This window comes from Marmota marmota, unplaced genomic scaffold, assembly GCF_001458135.2.
Source record: "Marmota marmota marmota unplaced genomic scaffold, marMar, whole genome shotgun sequence".
NCBI classification, from domain to species: domain Eukaryota; kingdom Metazoa; phylum Chordata; class Mammalia; order Rodentia; family Sciuridae; genus Marmota; species Marmota marmota.
The window spans coordinates 15,379,161-15,400,035 of NW_025999900.1; the positions used below are offsets into that span (position 1 = coordinate 15,379,161).

The window sequence follows — 20,875 nt, forward strand, 5'->3', positions numbered from 1 at the left end:
CGGGGCGGCGTCGAAGTGAGGCGGGCTGGCTCAGTAAAGCAGAGGCGGCGGGGGAAGATGGCGGCGGCCGTTCCACAGCGGGCGTGGACCGTGGAGCAGCTGCGCAGTGAGCAGCTTCCCAAGAAGGACATTATCAAGTTTCTACAGGATCACGGTTCAGACTCGGTACCAGAGGCGGCTGGGAGGCCGGGCTGGCTCAGCTGAGGGACGCCTCACCCCCCCGGAGATGCCCATGTATTCCGTATTCCTCTGTGCCCCCGCCTTCGTCCTCCCCGGCCCGTGGCGCGGAAGGTCGGAGCGGCTCCAGTGCGCTCCCGNACGTGGGAACTGTATGTGCACCTTGCTTTCCTCACCAATTCACTAAATAACAAACATTAATCCGTGTGGATTTTTCAAAAGCTTGTAGGTTGTGGTTGAACTTAGAAAAATATTAAACCTTTTTCATTTTTGAATTAACGAAGTTACGTGTACACAGTGGTCTCCCAGAGTTATAAACAATCAGATTAAGAAATCTTTTTGGTATTCTTTATGATGTGTGCCCTCCATTTTTTAGCATAGTTTCTATCATAACTACCCAATTGTAGTCTCTGGTTATTTTTGTCAGACCTGACTTTTTTTGTCCTTCAGAAATGAAGATCCTTTATAACCTTCATAATTGCTGAACTACAAGTCATTTAAATGAATTTTCTCTAGTGATCATTCACGTATTTAAACCTATGTTTTAAAGTTATTATTTTCCTGCTTTTGGGAATAGGTGGAAAAGACCCTATGTCAGGGATCTTATACCATTTTAATGAAATTATTTTCTCTTGAGTAATATTTCAACTGAAACAATAGAAATGAGTACAAATATTGTAACAATATCTCAGTATTGTCTTTCATTAAATTCTTATAAAACAGATCATCTCAATGTGAATCTAATGTCCTGTAGGCCAAAGTGGGACAATTCCAGAGATTTGTATTATATTTATATAACATTAATCATTTAAATGCATGTTCTCTGGAACATTCACTTACATAAACCTATATTTGCTATATTTTACAATCATTTTATTGATTACATCGAAGAGATGTTTATATTTTAGGTATTTTTCTTGAACTTTTCCTAAAGTCATGAGTGCTATGCAACTGATTATTTCTAGATAATCAACTTTATCTCCTTTCTCCAGTCAGCCTTTATCATTTAGAACATTTCTTCAAAAGAAGGAAAGCAAAAGCAAAGGGGGAAAAATGAGTAGTGATAATGTTAGAAACACTGAAGGACTAGGGATGTAGTTCCCTGGTAGAGTGCTTGCCTGGTATACCTGAGGCCTGTTCAGTTCCCAGTACCACAAAAAGAGAAAGAAAAACAGGAGACACCAAGGGACAACTTTGAAAAAGTAATAAAATGGAGAACTCTAATAAGGACCACAAGGCAAGAAAGGAAGCAAAATAAAATAAAATGACATCATGAAAATTATTTGACATTAACATTACCTGATTTTGAGATGAACCTACCACAACTTGATGTTTCAGTAGTGGTATTTTGGTGTCCATTTGTCAACTTACAGTCTTATATTTCAAAAAAAAAATAATAATAATAATGATTACTGTGAGCTACTTAATACATTATAGCTAATAGTTCTTACCATGCAACACACTTTTAGCTAAATGCATTAAATGGATTATTGCATTTTATCCTTATCACAGTTCTTTAACAGATTCTGTTATTAATCTTCCACTACAGATATGGAAGGCTTGGTCCTCTGTACAAGATCAGAGAGGTGGATTTTAGCCAAGATAATATGACTTTACAGCCCATATATAGATAGATGATTCTGGCTATCTTGACCTATTTGTAACTCATTCTTAACCAGCTATGGGTTACGGATAGGTTAAGAGAGCCATGCCCAGCATAACTACAGGCTCCCAAAAGCATTTATTTAATTTCTTCTTTATTAATACTTTTGAAAATATAGCTAACATTGAAAGGTCATTTGCTAATTTTTTTTTGTTGTTCTTTTTGAGACAGGGTCTTACTGTATTGCTCAAGTTGGTCTCAAACTCTTAGGCTCAAGCAATCCTACATCAGCCTCTCAAGTGGCTAGGACCATAGGCCACATAATCACACTTAGCTCTAAACCTTATCTTAGAGCCTTCTTGAGGGGAATTATTTTGAGTAACCGGCTTTTTTCTTTGTAGTTTCTTGCAGAGCATAAGTTATTAGGCAACATTAAAAATGTAGCCAAGACAGCTAATAAGGACCATTTGGTTACAGCCTATAACCACCTGTTTGAAAGTAAGGTGAGTATTTTTACATTCTATGAGCAGAAATCATTTTAGAAATTTTATTTCCAAAGAGAGATTTTAAATGCATTTATTTGCAGAATTGGGAGTTTTCCCACCTGCAGTCTTTCTTAATTATAATCATAATTGGACTAGCTATCAAATCTAGCAAAACTAACCTGCAGTATGGCACAATGTTTTGGTATTTTGAGGGTTTTGCTTTTTGTTTTGTTCTGTTTCTGTGGACTGGGGATTGAACTAAATTGCCAAGTCTGGTCTTGAACTTGTGATCCTCCTATCTTGGCCTACTGAGTTGCTGAGATTACAGGTAGGCACCACTCTGCTCAGCATCTTCTGGTATTTTGAAAGGGACCAGATTTTTAAAAATAATTTCCTGACAACAGATTCTTAAATGATAAATCCATTAGTCATTTGGTATTATCATATGAAGCATTTACACTGTATATAAAATGTTATATGGAGGAAAGTAAGGTCCATTTCACTACAGAATTTAATGACTGGTTCTGATTTAAGATGAGCCTTTAGAAAAACATTTTAATGTATTCTCTAATATTTGTTCACTATGAAATGATCATCTTCCACAGAAAATAATCTTTATTAAGAAGCTGTTTGAAGACTGGGGATATAGCTCAGCTAGCACCACAAAAAAGAAAAAAAAAAAAAAAAAGCAGCAGCAGCAGCTGTTTGAATAGTATTCATATCTCACAAGTCTGAGTTGGCTTTTCTAAAGGTCATGTTTCTTATTTCAGAATTTATATTGTTAGCTAATCTTAGTATCATGCTTTATTAAAATACTTAACATATTTCTTCCTTTGTTCTTAGGTGAATTAAGTTTGTGTTATATAACCTGTATTCATCATTCAGATACTTATTGAGAGGCTAAAAATCTGAATGCCCCTCCTAACGTTTAGCCTGTCCTGAATGTTAATGTTAGAATATTTTTTACAGCGATTCAAGGGTACTGAAAGTGTAAGTAAAGTGTCTGAGCAAGTTAAAAATGTGAAACTTAATGAAGATAAACCCAAAGAAACCAAATCTGAAGAGACTCTGGATGAGGTTTGTCTATAATATTTTCATCTTTTATTACTCAAGTCAATTTTAGAAATATTGTTTCCTTCTAGCACTGACTTTTCAGAGGGATGGTTGAATACAGACACTATTACTGAGCCAAACTCGGAATTCTGGTATGCCATCTCTCTTGGGTATTAGGATAGAAATCCAAAGAATCATTTCTTTACAAATAGTAGCTTATCTTGTGAAATACTTCTTTGTATTTAATATTGCCTCATGTCTGGCCAGATCTTCTGAGCTTTGAAAGCTATTTAAAGGACCTGATTCTCTAGCCAAATTGGACTGAGTAAAAGAAACTTTTTTTTTAATAACTATTTTTAGCTTTTTCTAATGTACATGGTATCCCTGGCAGTGGAAATAATTTAATCCTGGCTATACAGTATGGATTCATTTGTCCCATCTTTTCCAGCCCAGATTTTATATTTTGATGCAAAGATTCAAAGAACCAGATAACAGCATTTCTGCATCGAAATCCTTAAGAGCTACGTGAATAGAGCTAAACTGACTATAATCTTTGCATTTTTTATAACATATCATTGAGAGCAATCTTGGTAATAGTAATTTATTTTTAGTTCTTATAAACAGGCATGGCCTTTTGATGAAGACATAGCATTTGGGTATTTGGGGACAGTGAAATTTCAGGTAGACATATAGATGTTTTTATGATTAAAATAGTTAATTTTGCATGATCTCTTCATATTGGTTGAAAAGCACAAATTAATATGTGTGGGTATATACACACATTAAAATATTTTGGAGGTTTATCACAACTAATGTTTGGTAAATGTAATATCTCCTGAGCAGTTACTAAGGTACGTAGAACCATAATTACTGAAGGGTTGCAAAAACAATTGGCACATTACCTTCCAGAAAATTGGGATGAGGGTGGTATTAGGAGACAGATGTTACATCCTTAAAGGGTCAAAAAAAAAAAAAAAAAAAGAATTCCAAATGAAAGTCAAGTTTTTAAGGCCTAAAGACAATATAGAGAGGTCATATGGGGGTCCTAAACTCATTTTATTTTTCTTTTTTCATGATACTGGGGATTGAACTTGCACATGCTAGACAGTGTTCTGCCTCTTATCTCTAGCTATCAGCTGTATGATTTTCTGTAAGAGTTGTAGTTATAATCATTCCCTTCTTCCCTACTTAAAAGTTCTGTGAATGTTTGACTTTCCTTTTCCTTCACATGACTGTAATTATAACCATTCCTTTCTTTACAGTTTAAATGTTCTCCCTTCTCATATCTCCTTCTGGACTAATGCTCTCAAATATATTCCTTCTTTTAAAATCTATCCCATTTCCATTTTAAAGCAGCCAAGGCCTCAGAAGTTGTTAGAAAAGCTGATTTCTTGCCTTTAATTTTCTTCATCCATTTAGTATAAAAATGGTCATTCCAGTAAGCTATCTAAAGAATTATATTTAATAAATAGTAAAGTAATACTTTTTTAACCATACCCTATTAAAAAAGAAAAGCTTTAGTACAGTAATTCTGTGCTTTGTAGAACTATACTGTTCAATACAGTAGTCACTACTTTTGTTAGTCAGCTTTTCATCACTGACAAAATACCTGAGTTAAAACAGCTTATAAGGAAGAAAGGTTTATTTTGACTCACAATGTTGGTGGTTTCAGCCTATGGTCAGTTGGTCAGTGGCTTTTCATCCGGGTGTGAGCACTTTGTGGAGGAAGCCCTGAACTCATGACAGGAAGCAAAGAAAAACTGGAAGTGTCTAGGGTCCCCCAGTCCCCTTCAAGGGCATGTCCCCAGGAAGCTAACTTTCTTTCACAGGGCCCCACCTTGTAAAAGTTCTACCACTTCTAGTAGCACCATAAACTGGGGGCCAAGCCTTCATCACATGGGCCTTTGAGGAACATTCATCATCCAAACTATAAGCCAGGAGCGGTAGCCCACACCTGTAATCCCAGCTGCTCGGGAGGCTGAGGCAGAAGGATCACAAGTTCAAAGCCAAACTCAGCCACTCAGCAAGGCCCTAAGCAACTCAACAAGACCCTGTCTCTAAATAAAATATTTTTTTAAAGGGATAGTACTGGGGTTGTAGCTCAGTGGCAGAGTGCTTGCCTAGCAGGTCTGGGGCACTAGGTTCAATTCTCAGCACCACATAAAAATAAATAAATAAAGGTATTGTGTTAATCTATAACTAAAAGTATTTAAAAAAAAAAAAAGGACTGGGGATGTGGCTCAGGGGTTATGCACCCCTGGGTTCAATCCCTGATTTAAAAAAAAAAAAATCTAAACCATAGTACTAGCTTTATGTTGCTACAGAGCACTTTGGCTAGTTCCAATTTAGATTTACTTTAAGTTATTTTCTTAGTACACATTTACTCAAGCTGTGGCTTTTGACTTAGGGGAACTGCCTACGTTTCATTGAAAGTGGTAATCCTCAAACTGAACTGGATAGCCTATGGTTAGGTGGTCAGTGTCTTTTTATCCTGGTGTGAGCACTTTGTGGATGAAGCCCTCACCTCATGACAGCCGGGAAGCAAAGAGAAACTGGCAGGGTCTGGGGTATATTTGCACTATCCACACCTTACTTTCTCTCCAGAAAATAGAGAAAATACCACTGTTCTTCTGATAGTTAAATGAATTGAATTAAGTCACTTGTATTAATACCTGACATCCCATATGTACTCGAGAGGTAGAGAAGTGGTTAAGATCATAGACTAGATACCCAGTCTGCCTGTTTCCAATCCTCAACCATTCAAAAGTTGTTAGACCTTAAGGGCTTGGATGTGGCTCAAGCGGTAGCGTGCTTGCCTGGTATGCGTGCCGCCCGGGTTGGATCCTCAGCACCACATACAGGCAAGGATGTTGTGTCCGCCGAAAACTAACAAATAAATATTAAAAATTCTCTCCCTCTCTCTCTCAAAAAAAAAAAAGTTGATCCTCTGAGTCTTTGCCCATCCTTAAAAAAAAAAAAAAAGTTGTTATACCCTAAGCAGGTTACTTAACTATTCTGTCTTCATGTTTCCTTTATGTATTACCTACCTTATAAGATAGTGACTATTTTAAGAGTTAATGCATCTGAAGCATTTGAAATAGTACTAGATACGTAGAGGATGAGCAGAAATTAACTGTTTTAACTGTTAACATAAACATTAATTATCATTATCACTATTTCTTGAGGTGTTGTGGTATAATGGAAAGAACAGGGGCTTTGGATTCAGACAAACCCCTACTTCTCTACTTCTAACTACCTATGTGAATAAATTCCCTGAACCATCTGCAAAATAGTAAGTAGGTGATATGCTCTTCAGAGAACTGTTGTTAGGTTAAATGGGAAGAAAAGTATGTGTTAAATGACTGGCAAATAATAGGTATTTAATGTCTAATTTCCCTTTCCATTGCTTAGTGTAGAAGTATATACATTCTAAGGTTTTGGCGCATATTGGATAAAATATAACAAGCAGATATTACCCATTTATCAGATTTTTTTAAGGCGGGGGTTTACTGAGGATTGAACTCAGGGGTGCTCTACCACTAAGCCACATTCCCAACATTTTTTTTTTTTTTTTTTTGAGACAGGGTCTCACTAAGTTGCTTGGGGCCTCACTAAGTTGAGGAGGCTGTCTTTAAACTTGCAATCCTGCCACAACTTCCCAAGTTGCTGTGATTATAGGTATGCACCACTGGGCCCAGCTCATCAAATTTCTTGATATGTTAATAGTTTTTAGTTGAGGCACTGTTCAGCCTGGGCAGTATCTTTTGGAGTTATGCAGTACTAGGGATTGAACCCAGGGCACTCAGCACTTTACATTCCCAACTTTTAGTTTTTATTTTGAAACAGGGTTTCCCTAAATTGTCCTCCTGCCTCAGTCTCCCAAATCGCTGACATTATAGGTGTGTACCCCACACCAGTTTTAGGGATTTGTTTATTTGTTTTTGTGCAGTAGTGGAGGTTGAACTCTGGTGGCTTTATCACTGAATTATATCCCAGCCTTTTTAAGTTTTTTTTTATTTTATTTTTAAGCGAGGTGCTAGAGGTACACAAGTATAATCTCAGCAACTCTGGAGGCTAAAACAGGAGGATTACAAATTCAAGGCCAACCTGAGTAAATTTGTAAGACCTTGCCTCAAAATTAAAAAGGGTGTGGGTCAGTGGTGGAGCACTCCTAGTTTCAGTCCCCAGAACCAAAAGGTCTCCCTAAGTTTCTGAAGCTAGTCAAACTTGCCAAGGCTGGCTTCTAATTTGAGATGATCTGCCTCAGCCTCCCAAGTAGCTGGGATTAAAAGTGTGCACTGTTAAGCCTGGCAGTTTTCTAGGTCTGTAAAATACAGTGAACTGGAGGTATTTTTAAATTATTCTTCAGTAAAGCTAAAGTAAAATTGATAGCAGGATATTTTTAGAACTACAGTCCCAGAAAATAGACTTTTCCATAAAGAAAACAGATAATTTCATATCAAAGAATTTAAATGCTGAGAATTCCTTGCTTGCAATCACCCCACTTAAAACAAAAGATACTTGATAAATACATAACTATATTAAATCACTTTTAAATGTTCTTAATAGAGACTTTTAATAAGAAAGTTCCAATTTTCTTTCTAGTGGTATATTTTTTCAATCTTTGTTTTAATGAAAATTTGAATGTGTATTAATCTAAGTGGTATAATTTATAGTATATCCTAAAGGGAAGCTGGATTTTTCTGAAAAAATCACATAAGATAGTATTAAATTATTGAGATTACCAAGTGCTTATTTTGTTTGTAAACCACATGTTAATTTCCAGCCCAAATCACAAGAGTAGTAATCAAAATGCCAATTTATTTTTAGTGGATATTCATATGAGCTGAAGATATATTTTCTCCTATGTAAGAAGTTATTCATTTTCTTCACCATTCAACATTTCTTAAAAATCAAGTATATTGTAGACTTAAAACATTTTCCAGCCTCGGAGTAATGACATTTTGTATGAACAATTAATTCTTTGTTGCTGGGGCTGTTCCAGGCTGAAGGATGTTTAGTAACATACCTCGCCCCTACCCACTAGGTGGCAGGAGCATCCTCTCTTCCCCAGCCCTTCTCACTAGTAACAATTAAAAATGGGGCTGGGGACATAGCTCAGTTGGTAGAGTGCTTACCTTTCATGCACAAGGCCCTGGGTTCAATCCCCAGCACCACAATTAAAAAAAAAAAAACAATTAAAAATGTCTCCAGATCATACTGAGATGTCCCTGGGGAAGCAAAATTGCTTGTTTGAGATCCCCTGATCTAGACCTTAGAGTTAAGAAATTGCAATGTGGGGGCCTGGGATTGTGACTCAGTGGTAGAACACTTGCCTGCCACCTGTGAGGCACTGGGTTCCATTCTCAACACCACATAAAAATAAACAAAATAAAGGTATTCTGTATATCTACAAATACACAGTGTGTATGTGTATATATATATATATATATATATATATATATTTTTTTTTTTTTTTTTTTTTTTTTTTTAAGAAATTGCAACATGTGTATCAGGTGTTGCAATAGAGGTTTACAGAAGGCATTGTAGAGACACAAAATTATAGCTGCTAGCTCTATTAACAGTGGATAGAATTCTACAGATAAGGAACCTGCATGTATGCCTTTCAGTGTACACAAGTGTAGCAGTAATAATTAATTTCACTCCAGCAATTGAGTGGAGGACTGACATTGTCAAAAGTAAACACAGACTTTAAAATGGTGAAAACGGACTTTTTTCAGTCTGCTAGCAAAAAAGAAAAGTTACGTTCTGAATTGTGTAAAGGTGATTGGGCCTTTTGAGGAAATAAGTGAAACCCATCTGGGTTTGCTATCCAGCCCTTGAAAAGTTTCAGGCTACTGATAACCTCCTACACATATTAGGAGACTGGGGCCCTATCAAGTGGTGGCTAGAATGATTTTTTATACAGCTTTGAGTTTTCTCAGGCAGGCAGGCACTTTAAGGAGGGAGAGGAATCATCCTAGAAATTAGACCTTGAGCTGTTTGAAACTGTTAGTGCTTGTTTAAGACTTCACAAGTCTAGGTTTAGAGTCTAAGGTCCAGAAAAGGCTTATGGATCCTGGTTAGAGTTTGGTCAAATTTGCAGGAAGATCACACTTCTACTTGTAAGTTTTGAAAAGAAATAAAATTCTGAACTAAGAGAAGTGAGAAAGTGAATAAAAATTTATGACTTCACCCAGAGAAAACACTATTTCTTTTGCTTTCCAAACTTGGGAACCAGATAGATTTGAAGTTCTTTATATCCAGCCGTGTCTTCTCTTCTTGTATTATGAAATTTAGGAACCAAAAACAGATTTGGATAATGCAGATCCCTCCCTTTCTGAATGCAAAAACCAAACAGATTTAGGTAAAGAGAATACTTTCACATTTGCTGTAACTCCCCTTCACACCCCAAGATTCTTGACAGATCATCTCCTCTATGCTCTCTTCACTTATGATTAGGTCATCCTGTAGCCACCGGCGCACCCCCACTCCCAAGATCCTGATAATTGTTAGACCTGGTTGGGCAATTTTGGTAGGTAACTTTGTTCTTTGTGTGAACTTATTTTCAAGTTCAAATACAAAGGCAACATCATTGTATTTCCATTTTAACTGAACATAATATCTAGCAATAATTATTGCTAAAACAAACTTGGAAAAAGTCACAATATTTTATTCATTGCCTATGATTTTATAGGAAATTAGTAATTATTATTTTTCCAACCCTAAGAAATAAGTGACTTCATTTTATGGTTTGATGAATAATTAAGACTCTTGCCAGAGGTTTCCAAGATGCTGGAAGTTATTTGAAATTAAATTGTAGGTGGGGCTGGGGTTGTGGCTCAGCAGTAGAGCGCTTGCCTAGCATGTGCGAGGCGCTGGGTTCAATCCTCAGCACCACATAAAAATAAATAAAAATAAAGGCATGTTAGTTGTGTCCAACAACAACTAAAAAAATTTTAAAAATTTTAAAAATTAAATTGTAGGTATAGAAGTTACTAATAATTTCATCCCAGATGTAAAATGAGATAGTTTCTTTAATTCATAGAAGTTGACTAGAGGTAAAGTAAGTACTTTGTCATCTAAGAAGGGCATAAATTAATAACTGTATGTTGATTTATTTTTAGGGTCCACCAAAATATACAAAATCTGTTCTAAAAAAGGGAGATAAAACCAACTTTCCCAAAAAAGGAGATGTTGTTCACTGCTGGTATACAGGAACACTTCAGGATGGGACTGTTTTTGATACCAATATTCAAACAAGTAAGTCTTAATGTAATCATACCTTTTTGCCTTCAGACATTGTCCATTTATATAGTAGACAGGATAAGCAGTTAGTTGGCAGTACCTTTTCCTTGGTTGTTAGCCTTCTTTCTTCCAGATGTCTTTTTGCACCTATGATTTACTTGGAGAAGGACTTCAGTTCATGGATTATTGTCTGGCTGAAGAACTTATGGTTATTGGAAAGCAAAAAATGAGGAACAATAGTCTAAATATGGTTAATGTCTATTTTAGTCCATTTTCTGTTGCTCTAACACGTTCAACGCCCGAGACTTGGTAATTTATGGCTCACAGTCATTGCTGCTCCAAGCATGGTGGAAAAGTAGAAAAGCATGAATATGAAGGGGATGGTCCTAGGCTTGCTTTATTAATAATTCCCTCTTAGGTAACCAATCCAGGCCCACAAGAATACTCCTCTGAGAAAATCATGAATCCTTCTTATATCCAGCCGTGTCTTCTCTTCTTGTAATCACCTTTTTTTTTCCCCCCTTTGTGGTGGTGGGGATCGAACACAGAGCCTTTTGCATGTGAGGCACGCACTCTACCAGCTGAGCTATATTCCTAGCCCCTCTTAATAGGCTCTTAATAGGCCCTTAATAGCCTTCTTAGTAGGCCCAACACTGCTGCATTGAAGACCAAGCCTCAATACACCATGGCAACATCCCAAAGTGATTCTTTAGTATTTTAATATAAAAGGGAAAAGTGTGCTATTTTAGTAGGATAAATATAGGTCCTAATCTTCTACTCTTCATTTAGATCATTATTTTTATATTTAGAAATTTTTTTCTTTTTATTTATTTTTGCATTACAATTCTTAATATACCATTATACAATAATTTATCATATCTGTGATTATATATAAGGTATGTTAACACCAAATTCACATCTTCATAATATGTATTTTGTATAATGATGAGGGTCTCCTTTCACTATCCATGCTATTATTCCCCTCTCTCCCCCTAGAATTTTCTTGATGAATTTACCTGGCTTTCTGAGTTGTTATTCCTTTTCAAATATATTGCATTACAATTCTGAGGTCAATTAAATCACTGTTTCCACTGGATCTTTTTTTTTTTTTTTTTTAATTTTTTATTGTTGGTCCACTGGATCTTAATTTCTTAACACAACTAGAGTGTATCATTAATTAAAAGAAAAATCTGTTTTACAGGTTCAAAGAAGAAGAAAAATGCCAAGCCTTTAAGTTTTAAGGTTGGAGTAGGCAAAGTTATCAGAGGAGTAAGTAAAGAATAAGTTGCCCTATCTATATAAAAAACAGGGGTATTGCCTACCTCAAATTTGTTGAAAGATGAAATGAGCATAACCAAGCACAAAATATAATAAGAACTCAAATTAATTTCTTCCATGTCTAACCCTTTTAATATTTTTCTTCATAAGGAAATTCTTTGTGAGAATATTTGACTTTAAATTATAATCACTGAGAACATCAAACATTTAACAACTGAAATGTCTATTTAAATAGTTGTAAGAATTCTTAACATAATACCTTTGTACTGTGGGCAAATGTAGTTCAGACAATTATATCCAGAACCCAAATCAGAATATAAAACATCTTGAAACTAAAGGTTTAATAACACATAACTTTTAACTGATACCTGCTTATACTATATATCAAGTTCAGCAATTTTTCTAATTCTATAACTTATTTGCATACTGGTAAATTTCTTCTAGTTCATCATATTATTAATTTCCAGATATAAAAGACCTTTATCCCTTGAGTTTCATTTGATTGTTGCATTTCAACAGAGTATATGATGTTTAGAATATACTCTATATGTTTGTATCCTAATACTTGAACTGTTTAGATAACTGGCTTTAAAATCCCAAATTTGAAAACTATGGGAGAAGCAACCCAGAATCCTTTATATAAAGTTAGTTTTACGTTTGTAACAAGACAGTTTGGTAATCTTAAAAAGTTTTAAAATGCTTCCTAGTTTTTCCCTACAAAAATAAACTCCTGAGTTTGTCCTATGATAGGTAAAAGTGGAACAATTTTTTAATAGTGGTACTAATAACAAACTGATGCTGCATGTTGCAGTACAAAAGTGATTTACACTTGAGGAGTTTGAAATCACTTTTTTTTTTTTTTTAGAAAGAGAGAATTTTTTTTTAATATTTATTTTTCAGTTTTTGGCGGACACAACATCTTTGTTTATATGTGGTGCTGGGGATCGAACCTGGGCCACACGCATGCCAGGCGAGAGCGCTACCGCTTGAGCCACATTCCCAGCCCGAGTATCACATTTATTAATAATATATCCTTATTTTTTTTTTCTATTGGAAATTGAAGACAAAGTTTTAGGGATTCAACCAAGGATCTTACCCTGAGGACATAATAAAATCCAAAAATCCCCTTTTAAAAATTTATCTACATTTGCTGTTCTTATATTGCATGTATTTTTTGAAAAACATTATTTTTTATTTTTGCTCTTGGCCTTTAGTGGGATGAAGCACTGTTGACTATGAGTAAAGGAGAAAAGGCTCGACTGGAGATTGAACCTGAATGGGCTTATGGAAAGAAAGGACAGCCTGATGCCAAGTATCCTTTTCCCCCCTTCGTAATGAAAGGAAAAAACAAAAACTTGGGAAAGATCACCTGAAAGTGTTGGGAAAGATGCTGTCTAGTCTAGGATCCAGATGAGAAATGAGGAATCATCTCCAGACTAGTCTTCAAGACTGTCCAACACATACAATATAGAGAATCTTTTTTGTCTTTTGTTGCCCAGGCTAGCCTCCAATTCCTGGGCTTAATCCCCCACCTCAGCCTCCTGAGTAAGTTGGGGCAACAGGTCCATGCTACCATGCCCATGGATAATAACTTCAGCACTTACTATTGGTACAAATTATTCAGGCTTCAGCTAGACTCATCCTTTTTGTCTCTTGATTCAAGTTCTTATTTCCAAGATCTTCACTGCAAATTTTAAGCTTTCATCTTTGAAAGACAATTCTTAACATTTTACTGTTTGAAGGATTTACTTCAGTAAGTTACAATGTCCAGTACAAACAATTAAAAAACAGGGTACAAATATAGCTCATGGTAATTTTATTCTACATTATAATTTAAGGTTATTAACTAGTAATTAGAACACATATTGGGATTACAAGTGGAAATGAAGACAACCACAGGACTGAGTAGTGTTAATAACCATTTATTATCAATACTTAAGACACACTTCTGGTAGGCCAAGTTTGTGAACATTTAAAAACACAAAACGGCAAAATGACTCCAGACCATTCATTCAGACCAGACCAATTCAGCAGGTAAATGGGAATGTAGTTATTGCTATTGCTGGTTCCCTTCCTGTTGGCCCAGTTCAACTTCTAAATTTTGATGAAAAAAATTTTTTTTACAAGTTCTCTATATAGTCTTTTATCAGTTAAACTTATTTGAGAATAGTTCTCTGCCTTTCAAAACCAGATGGCCACCTGCAGCTTCCTCTCAATGTGAAGAAATATCTTTAAGACTAATCTGGTACACATAAATCACACCCTTTTCTGAATTCGGCATCTTTAAATTCACAGTAAATACCATGAACAACCTCATAAAACTGATATACAGCATATATACTCAGAATACAATGACTTTTTTTTTTCTTTTAAATTACTGGGTGGCGCTAATTTGGCAGTATTAGTGAGGTATCTATATCTAGGTTAAGGGGGAACCTAGTAAAAGTTCAGCTTAACCTAGTTAGCCTACATTGATAGGTTATGATTTATTTATCATTAAATAAACTTTAGGGATCTCTAGGTTAGTTATATATTAGCTTCTGAATAAACTACAAAGCTTTTCCTTCTAGAATTAATTATTGGGCTGGGGAATGTGGCTTAGTTGGTAGAGTGCTTGCCTAGCATGTGCAATGCCCAGGGTTCAATCCCTAGCACTGCAAAAAAAAAAAAAGATTAATTACTGATGTCTTACATTGAGGTTACTGGGGATAGAAAAGAGGTACATTTTTATCAAATTTACCTTGACTTTTTCAACAGAATTCCACCAAATGCAAAGCTCATTTTTGAAGTAGAATTAGTGGATATTGATTGAATTAACCAAGTACTTGGGATCTAAAGATGACAACAACAACAACAACGATAAAACTTGCCCTTGAAACTGAATTAGAGCTTGTTTCTGTTATAAGGGAAGAGTCAACTGGAAAATTCAAAGAGTTAAAAGTTATTTACTTGACCCCAACTTTTAAGAAATGTAATCCTTTATAAGTCCCTGAAGTCTAAAATATTTTATTATAGCTGCATAAAACTTTGGTTAAGGAGAAGAACTGCTTGGCCTTTTACCTCATGTAAACTAAAAGGCTCAATAAAAAATGTCTCCAGTATCTTGATTTGACTGCTTTATTGGTATTACTGTGTTAATGTTCTGATTAGGTAAACAGAACTAGGGACTTAAAAGGCAATAACTAAATAAAAATTACCTAGACAGCCTTGCCAAGGACATTAAATAATTGTAAAAATCTTAAGTGTCCGGCAATGATCAGAAGTCAAAGACCCAAAGCAGAAAGTTAAATAGGCTAAGAAAGGGAAAGTTCATTTCAAGACCAGTGAACCATTAATGCCAACTATAAAGTACTAGATGCTTCCCCCCAACCCACACACAAAATAAATTCATAAACAATTGCTGGATGAGTCTTCAGTTTTATTACAAAAATGAAGATGATCAGTTTGATCAAAATGAAAGCTTGCTCACAGTTTTACATGAATAATCTAAATACAAAGTCTCCTGGAACAACATACTTCTGATATGATTTTCATTATTAAAGGGATGCAAACATGACATTTTCTCAATCCAAGGCATATTTTAATATTGTATCTTTTCTGCAGTTAACATCCAAGTTCACAAGTATAACTGAAACACTCAAGACAACCTTGTCAGCAACAGTAAAAATCATTTTTGTCTGTTTTTACAAAGGAGGTAAATCCCTAATAACCAGCCCTTGTGTTTTCAGAATCTTGTACTATACTGACATGATCTGCAGTCAGTTTTTCCCTACACTTAAGGCTACAAAACTGTTGCAAATGCATTGCAAAAGAATTCTAGACCACTTAATGAAAAAATAAAAAAAATAGTTCTCCAATAAAAAGTAAATTTTATAAATGGTAGGAAATAGTATCTGGTAAGCTACTAACTGACATTTTCCCCTATTACTAAACAAATCATGTTACACAGAAACGGAAGACAAGTTATCAAATACAACAAGCTTATGCTCTGTTTACATCCCTCATTTAAAAAAAATAATTTCATACTTTTAACATATTCCATCTGAAATTTACATTTTCCCATCAGGTTGGAGGGGGGGGATAATACTGTCCATAATTCCAAGGATTCTGATAATTGTACTAAAAAAAAAAAATAAATAAATATGTTAGCATACTTGAACTATGGCTGAGTTCCAGAAATAAAAATTAAAGCAACTACATTTAATAAATGTGTTCTAAGACTTGGCCACAGAAATCGGCTATACAATTATACACTTTTAATAATATGAACAAACAATTAACATGGACTCACTTGATACCAGGCACTATAGTTATATGCAGCTTGATTTGCCTGTAAATCACCATCAATCATCTGAGTAGAAGATGAAGTTGTGTCTTCTGTGTGTGCTTTCTTCTCTTCTGGTTCTTCTGATCTATGGAAAGTCAAAATGTAAACTTATAAAACTTCCACAGAAGAACTTTATTAGATGAATGTCATCTGCATATATTTGTTTTATAGAGTTTTCAACACTTTTTTGATGGGGTAGGGGAGGAGGGAGGGTCCATTCTGGCTGAAGCAAAAGTGACAGGGAGATATACCTAGTGGCATAAATGTATAGCTGGACAAATTATGGCTTAATAAGCTGAAAACTAAACTTGATAGTATAAACTTTTCCACAGAAATCCCTCAAGTTCAATCATCTATCCAAAGAACTTCACCTAATATCTCTATAAGATGTGTGACCTCTCTAATATGTTCATCAACTGACACCCAGATTATCTGCTCCAAGCACAGATCGTGCTGTTCACTGCCCTCCTCAAAATACTCTCAGTAGTCGCCAGCCTAAATAATAGATTTCTCTAGCAAGGTAATCAAATCGCTTTCCACTCTGGCCCCCAAGAGACTTGCAGCCTCACTTTCCACTCTCTACAAACCTAAAACCCTCCAGCTACATTGGTTGACCTCTCACTAAGATATCATACTTGTGTGTCTTTATGGCATCGGTGGGAAAATAGTGGCCTGGAGATTGGAGGTGGCCCACGGGTAGGTATTTTGTTTATAAAAATCTGTACTTCTCACTTGAAGACGATGTCTACACAGTGTCCATATTCCTGAATAACACTAGTTAGAGCTGAGCAGTTATACCTAAAATGGAATGTATATCACCCACCTACACACTACTTTTAAATTTCCTAAGCCAAAGCAGTTGCACTCATGTCACTACTACCAGCCTGCCTTGCATTTGTGACCCATAGTGGGGACTTTAAGGAGGAGGCTGCCAAGAAATCAGGCTACAGGCCTTTACTCTTTGTCAATCCCCAGTCATAAATATAATAGTATCTAAATTACCACAACACTAAGCTAACACTTAAAAATTTTCACAATGTCTTTTAAGCACCCCTTTGTGATTTATGAAGTTACATACCCATTTTCTGCTTTCCTTTTTAAAGTATCCTGTTCTTTTAGGAGTGTTTGATGTTCATCATAAGCATTAAGAAGCCTAAGGAAGAAGGGGAAAAATTAAAATCCTCTGGAATATTCAATAAACATTACTTTTTTAAAATATTTTATTTTTTAATTGTAGTTGGACACAATACCTTTATTTTATTTACTTATTTTTATGTGGTGCTGAGGATAGAACCCAGGGCCTCACACAGATGCTAGGTGAGCACTCTACCACTGAGCCACAAGCTCAGCCCTACAAACATTACTTTTTAAAGATATGTTTTCATTTAGGCAAACTGCCTATATAAATTTGTAAGTGGCTAATTTTTCATATTCATTTTCTGTTTTAATTTTAACTACAACAAATCTTAGTCCTTACACTTGGAATCTCTATACCTACAACTGTGAGGACCTGAATGACATCTTTTTTGTTGAATCTTTAATTTTTGTCTGCTTATTACTGCCTTTTCAAAATAATGTCATTAGATATCATTGGTCCAAATTCAAAATAGCCTGCTATTGTGAACTAACTACTGCATGTTCTCTGAACTCTCAAGGCACAGCACAATCAAGATCATACTTCCAGTCTGGGGTCTAGCTCAGTGGCCAAATGCTTTGCCCAGCATGCGTGAAGCCCTGGGGTTCAATCCCCAGCACTACCAAAAAAAAAAAAAAAGTAACACTTTCAGTACTTCTCCAAACCTTCTAAATAGATATTACTTTTATATGAACTTTAATCTGCTTCCATCATTGTTGTCCTCTCCTCAATTATCATTAGAATCCAGGAGTAGCTAAATGAGGCTCCACCACCTCCCTTATAAGCTTCATTTATGTTCACTTATGTTTCCTCTGAGAACTGTAGCATTCAACTAAAAGGTAAAATTACATTATCTCTTTCCTTTGTATGCCTTCAGCAGTGTAAAACAGAAGACATTATATACACAGTAATGGAACACAATTAAGAGCAGAGACATGGAAACAGATTCTAATCCTAGCCCCAAAGTAATATAGCTAAGGGACCTTGGAAAAAAAATTGCTTAGTGTATCCTTAAGTTCCCTTTCTTCACCTATTTAAAAAAGTACCAGGTTGGGGTTGTGGCTCAGTGGTAGACCACTTGCCTTGCAAGTGTGAGGTACTGGGCTCAATCCTCAGCACCACCTAAAAATAAATAGAGATATTGTGTCCATTTACAACTAAAAAAATAGTGCCTATACTCATTATACTGCTATGAATTTTACATTTATTATAAAATATTAGAATGACTCCAAGCAATGTACCCTGTTTATGGATAGGCAGAACCAACATCATCAAAATGGCGATATTACCCAAAGTTCTCTACAGGTTCAACGCAATGCCAATCAAAATCCCAACGGCATTTCTGGTAGAAATAGATAAAGCTATCATGAAATTCATATGGAAAAACAAAAGACCCAGAATAGCAAAAGCAATTCTAAGCAGGAAGTGTGAATCGGGAGGTATAGCGATACCAGATTTCAAACTGTACTACAGAGCAATAGTAACAAAAACAGCATGGTACTGGTACCAAAACAGGCAGGTGGACCAATGGTACAGAATAGAGGACACAGAGACCAATCCACAAAATTACAACTTTCTTATATTTGATAAAGGCACTACAAGCATGCAATGGAGAAAGGATAGCATCTTCAACAAATGGTGCTGGGAAAACTGGAAATCCATATGCAACAAAATGAAGCTGAACCCCTTTCTCTCGCCATGCACAAAAGTTAATTCAAAATGGATCAAGGAGCTAGATATCAAATCAGAGACTCTGCACCTGATAGAAGAAAAAGTTGGCTGCGATCTACACATTGTGGGGTCGGGCTCCAAATTCCNAAAAAAAAAAAAAAAAAAAGAATGAATCCAAGCACTTAAATTTATTAGTAGCTGTATTATTCGAACTGAAATTTAACAAAACCACCAAAAATACAAAGATACACAAATAATTCTGTTTTTCTCTCTACTGGTTTCAATGGAAATCAAATTAATTAGAGAAAGGATATGGAAAACAGGTACTGAGATATTTCCTTACTAGAATCAGATAAGACTGGAACTTCACCAGTGTTCTTGCCAATATTTCTACTCTTCTATGTAGCAAACTTATCCAACACGTCTTTTCCCCAAATCTGGAGCAAACCCTTCTACCCACCCTCAACTTCAGTCTTTTATAATGCTTAGAAGAAGAGGTCATTCATTAACCATGATCTGTGGGACCAACCACACCTACCCTCTTCGCCAATCTCAAAATAAAAGTGTCATTCCTATTCCAAATTAATCCCATTTATGTTTAGTGACCTACCTACTAAATGTTATGTTTCATGGTTCAATCCTTGTTTTATTTCCCTTCATATGAGACTACTTCTTCCTACCATTTCTCATTCACTCATAGTTTAAATTGTCATTCTAAAACTAGGAAAATAGGGGCAGGGGTTGTGGTTCAGTGGCAGAGCGCTTGCCTTGCATATATGTGAGACACTGGGTTCGATCTTCAGCACCACATAATAATAAATAAACAAAGATATTGTGTTCATGTATAACTAAAAAAAATTTTTTAAATAAATTAATAAAACTAGTAAAATAGTTCTGAAGGGAAAACAAACCATGTCTTCCTGCTAAGCACACATATATTTATGAAACTGAATTTACTCCTACATGTATCTGAAGTAATCAAAGCAAACATTTTAAAATTTAACAATATATTATTCTGTAATAATCATCAACTTCCCATCCCCAAAATGCTCATTTACCCTTCAAACAGATAATATAATTAAGATCTTACTTATTAACATCTGAGCCAAAGTCTTCAAGAAATTCCACTTTTCTCTGAGAAAATGTAATTCTCATTTTAATAGGTAATGAGCCATGTATAGCTTTGTCAAAACAATTTAAGATATTGTCTTCATTTTGTTTGAGGTCACCACTATATTCCATTTCAAGTAAATTGAGGTATAACTTCGTGTTCTCCTGTGTAAAAAGCAGTATCAATTAACATTTCTAAATTAGAGATTTAAAATTCCTTAAATTTTATGTTTCAATTTAAAAAATTCAGTATTAAACCTGGTTAGCTGTTTTCAGCTTACAACTAAAGAGATAAAAAAAATCTCTAGCATACTATAGGTAGTGATACCCTACTCAAGTATAAAAACTGTTAAATGTGAATAAATCCTTTCTTGAATTTAATATGGCTTGACCAACAATGACAATTAGAAAACAAAACACAAAGAATTATTTCCATAGCTCCAATAATTTAAATAGTTAAACTATAACCACTGATTTTTCCCCCCCCTAAACTACAGACAGAAAAGATTTGTTACAAACTTTTATAAGCAGTACTGGGGGAATGAATCCAGGGACTCACACTCTTGGCAAGCACTCTTATCACTGAGCTACACCCCCAGTTCTAATGTTTTTTTGTTTTGAGACAGGGTCTGCCTTAAATTGCCCAGGCAGATCTCAAACTTGTTATTCTCCTGCCTCAGCCTTCTGAGGAGCTGGGATTATAGGTGTGTGCCACCATGTCTAGCTTAAACCTGAGTCAAACTCACTTGGCAATAGCTATAAACCTAGAAAATGAAAGTTCCAATATG

The 20,875-nt window shown here is 35.4% G+C and overlaps 2 protein-coding genes across 6 annotated transcripts in view; one reads left to right on the forward strand and one right to left on the reverse strand.

Annotated features, from left to right (window-relative positions):
- Window positions 1-6: 6 nt before the first annotated feature.
- On the forward strand, window positions 7-14,945 carry Fkbp3 (FKBP prolyl isomerase 3). The gene is made up of 7 exons (XM_015491190.2): window positions 7-165; window positions 2,182-2,283; window positions 3,235-3,342; window positions 10,446-10,581; window positions 11,768-11,835; window positions 13,059-13,156; window positions 14,602-14,945. The coding sequence occupies exons 1-7, from the start codon at window positions 58-60 to the stop codon at window positions 14,654-14,656; spliced, it is 675 nt and encodes a 224-aa protein (XP_015346676.1). The 5' UTR covers window positions 7-57; the 3' UTR covers window positions 14,657-14,945.
- Window positions 14,946-15,241: 296 nt separating this feature from the next.
- Window positions 15,242-20,875, reverse strand: part of Prpf39 (pre-mRNA processing factor 39) — a 32,272-nt gene continuing 26,638 nt past the window's right edge. For all 5 annotated transcript variants that reach the window (XM_015491162.2, XM_048798629.1, XM_048798630.1 and 2 more), the window contains 4 exons: window positions 20,068-20,252; window positions 17,250-17,324; window positions 16,136-16,256; window positions 15,242-15,963 (listed from right to left, as the gene is read on the reverse strand). In XM_015491162.2, coding sequence (XP_015346648.1) covers window positions 15,907-15,963; window positions 16,136-16,256; window positions 17,250-17,324; window positions 20,068-20,252 — 438 coding nt within the window. In that variant the 3' untranslated portion in view covers window positions 15,242-15,906. The remainder of the gene's footprint in view (window positions 15,964-16,135; window positions 16,257-17,249; window positions 17,325-20,067; window positions 20,253-20,875) is intronic.

Coding starts and splice junctions, on each gene's coding strand:
- Fkbp3 (XM_015491190.2), top strand. CDS start 58: ATGGCGGCGGCCGTTCCACAGCGGGCGTGGACCGTGGAGCAGCTGCGC. Junction 2,284..3,234: donor ACCACCTGTTTGAAAGTAAG/GTGAGTATTTTT, acceptor TATTTTTTACAG/CGATTCAAGGGTACTGAAAG. Junction 10,582..11,767: donor TGATACCAATATTCAAACAA/GTAAGTCTTAAT, acceptor TCTGTTTTACAG/GTTCAAAGAAGAAGAAAAAT.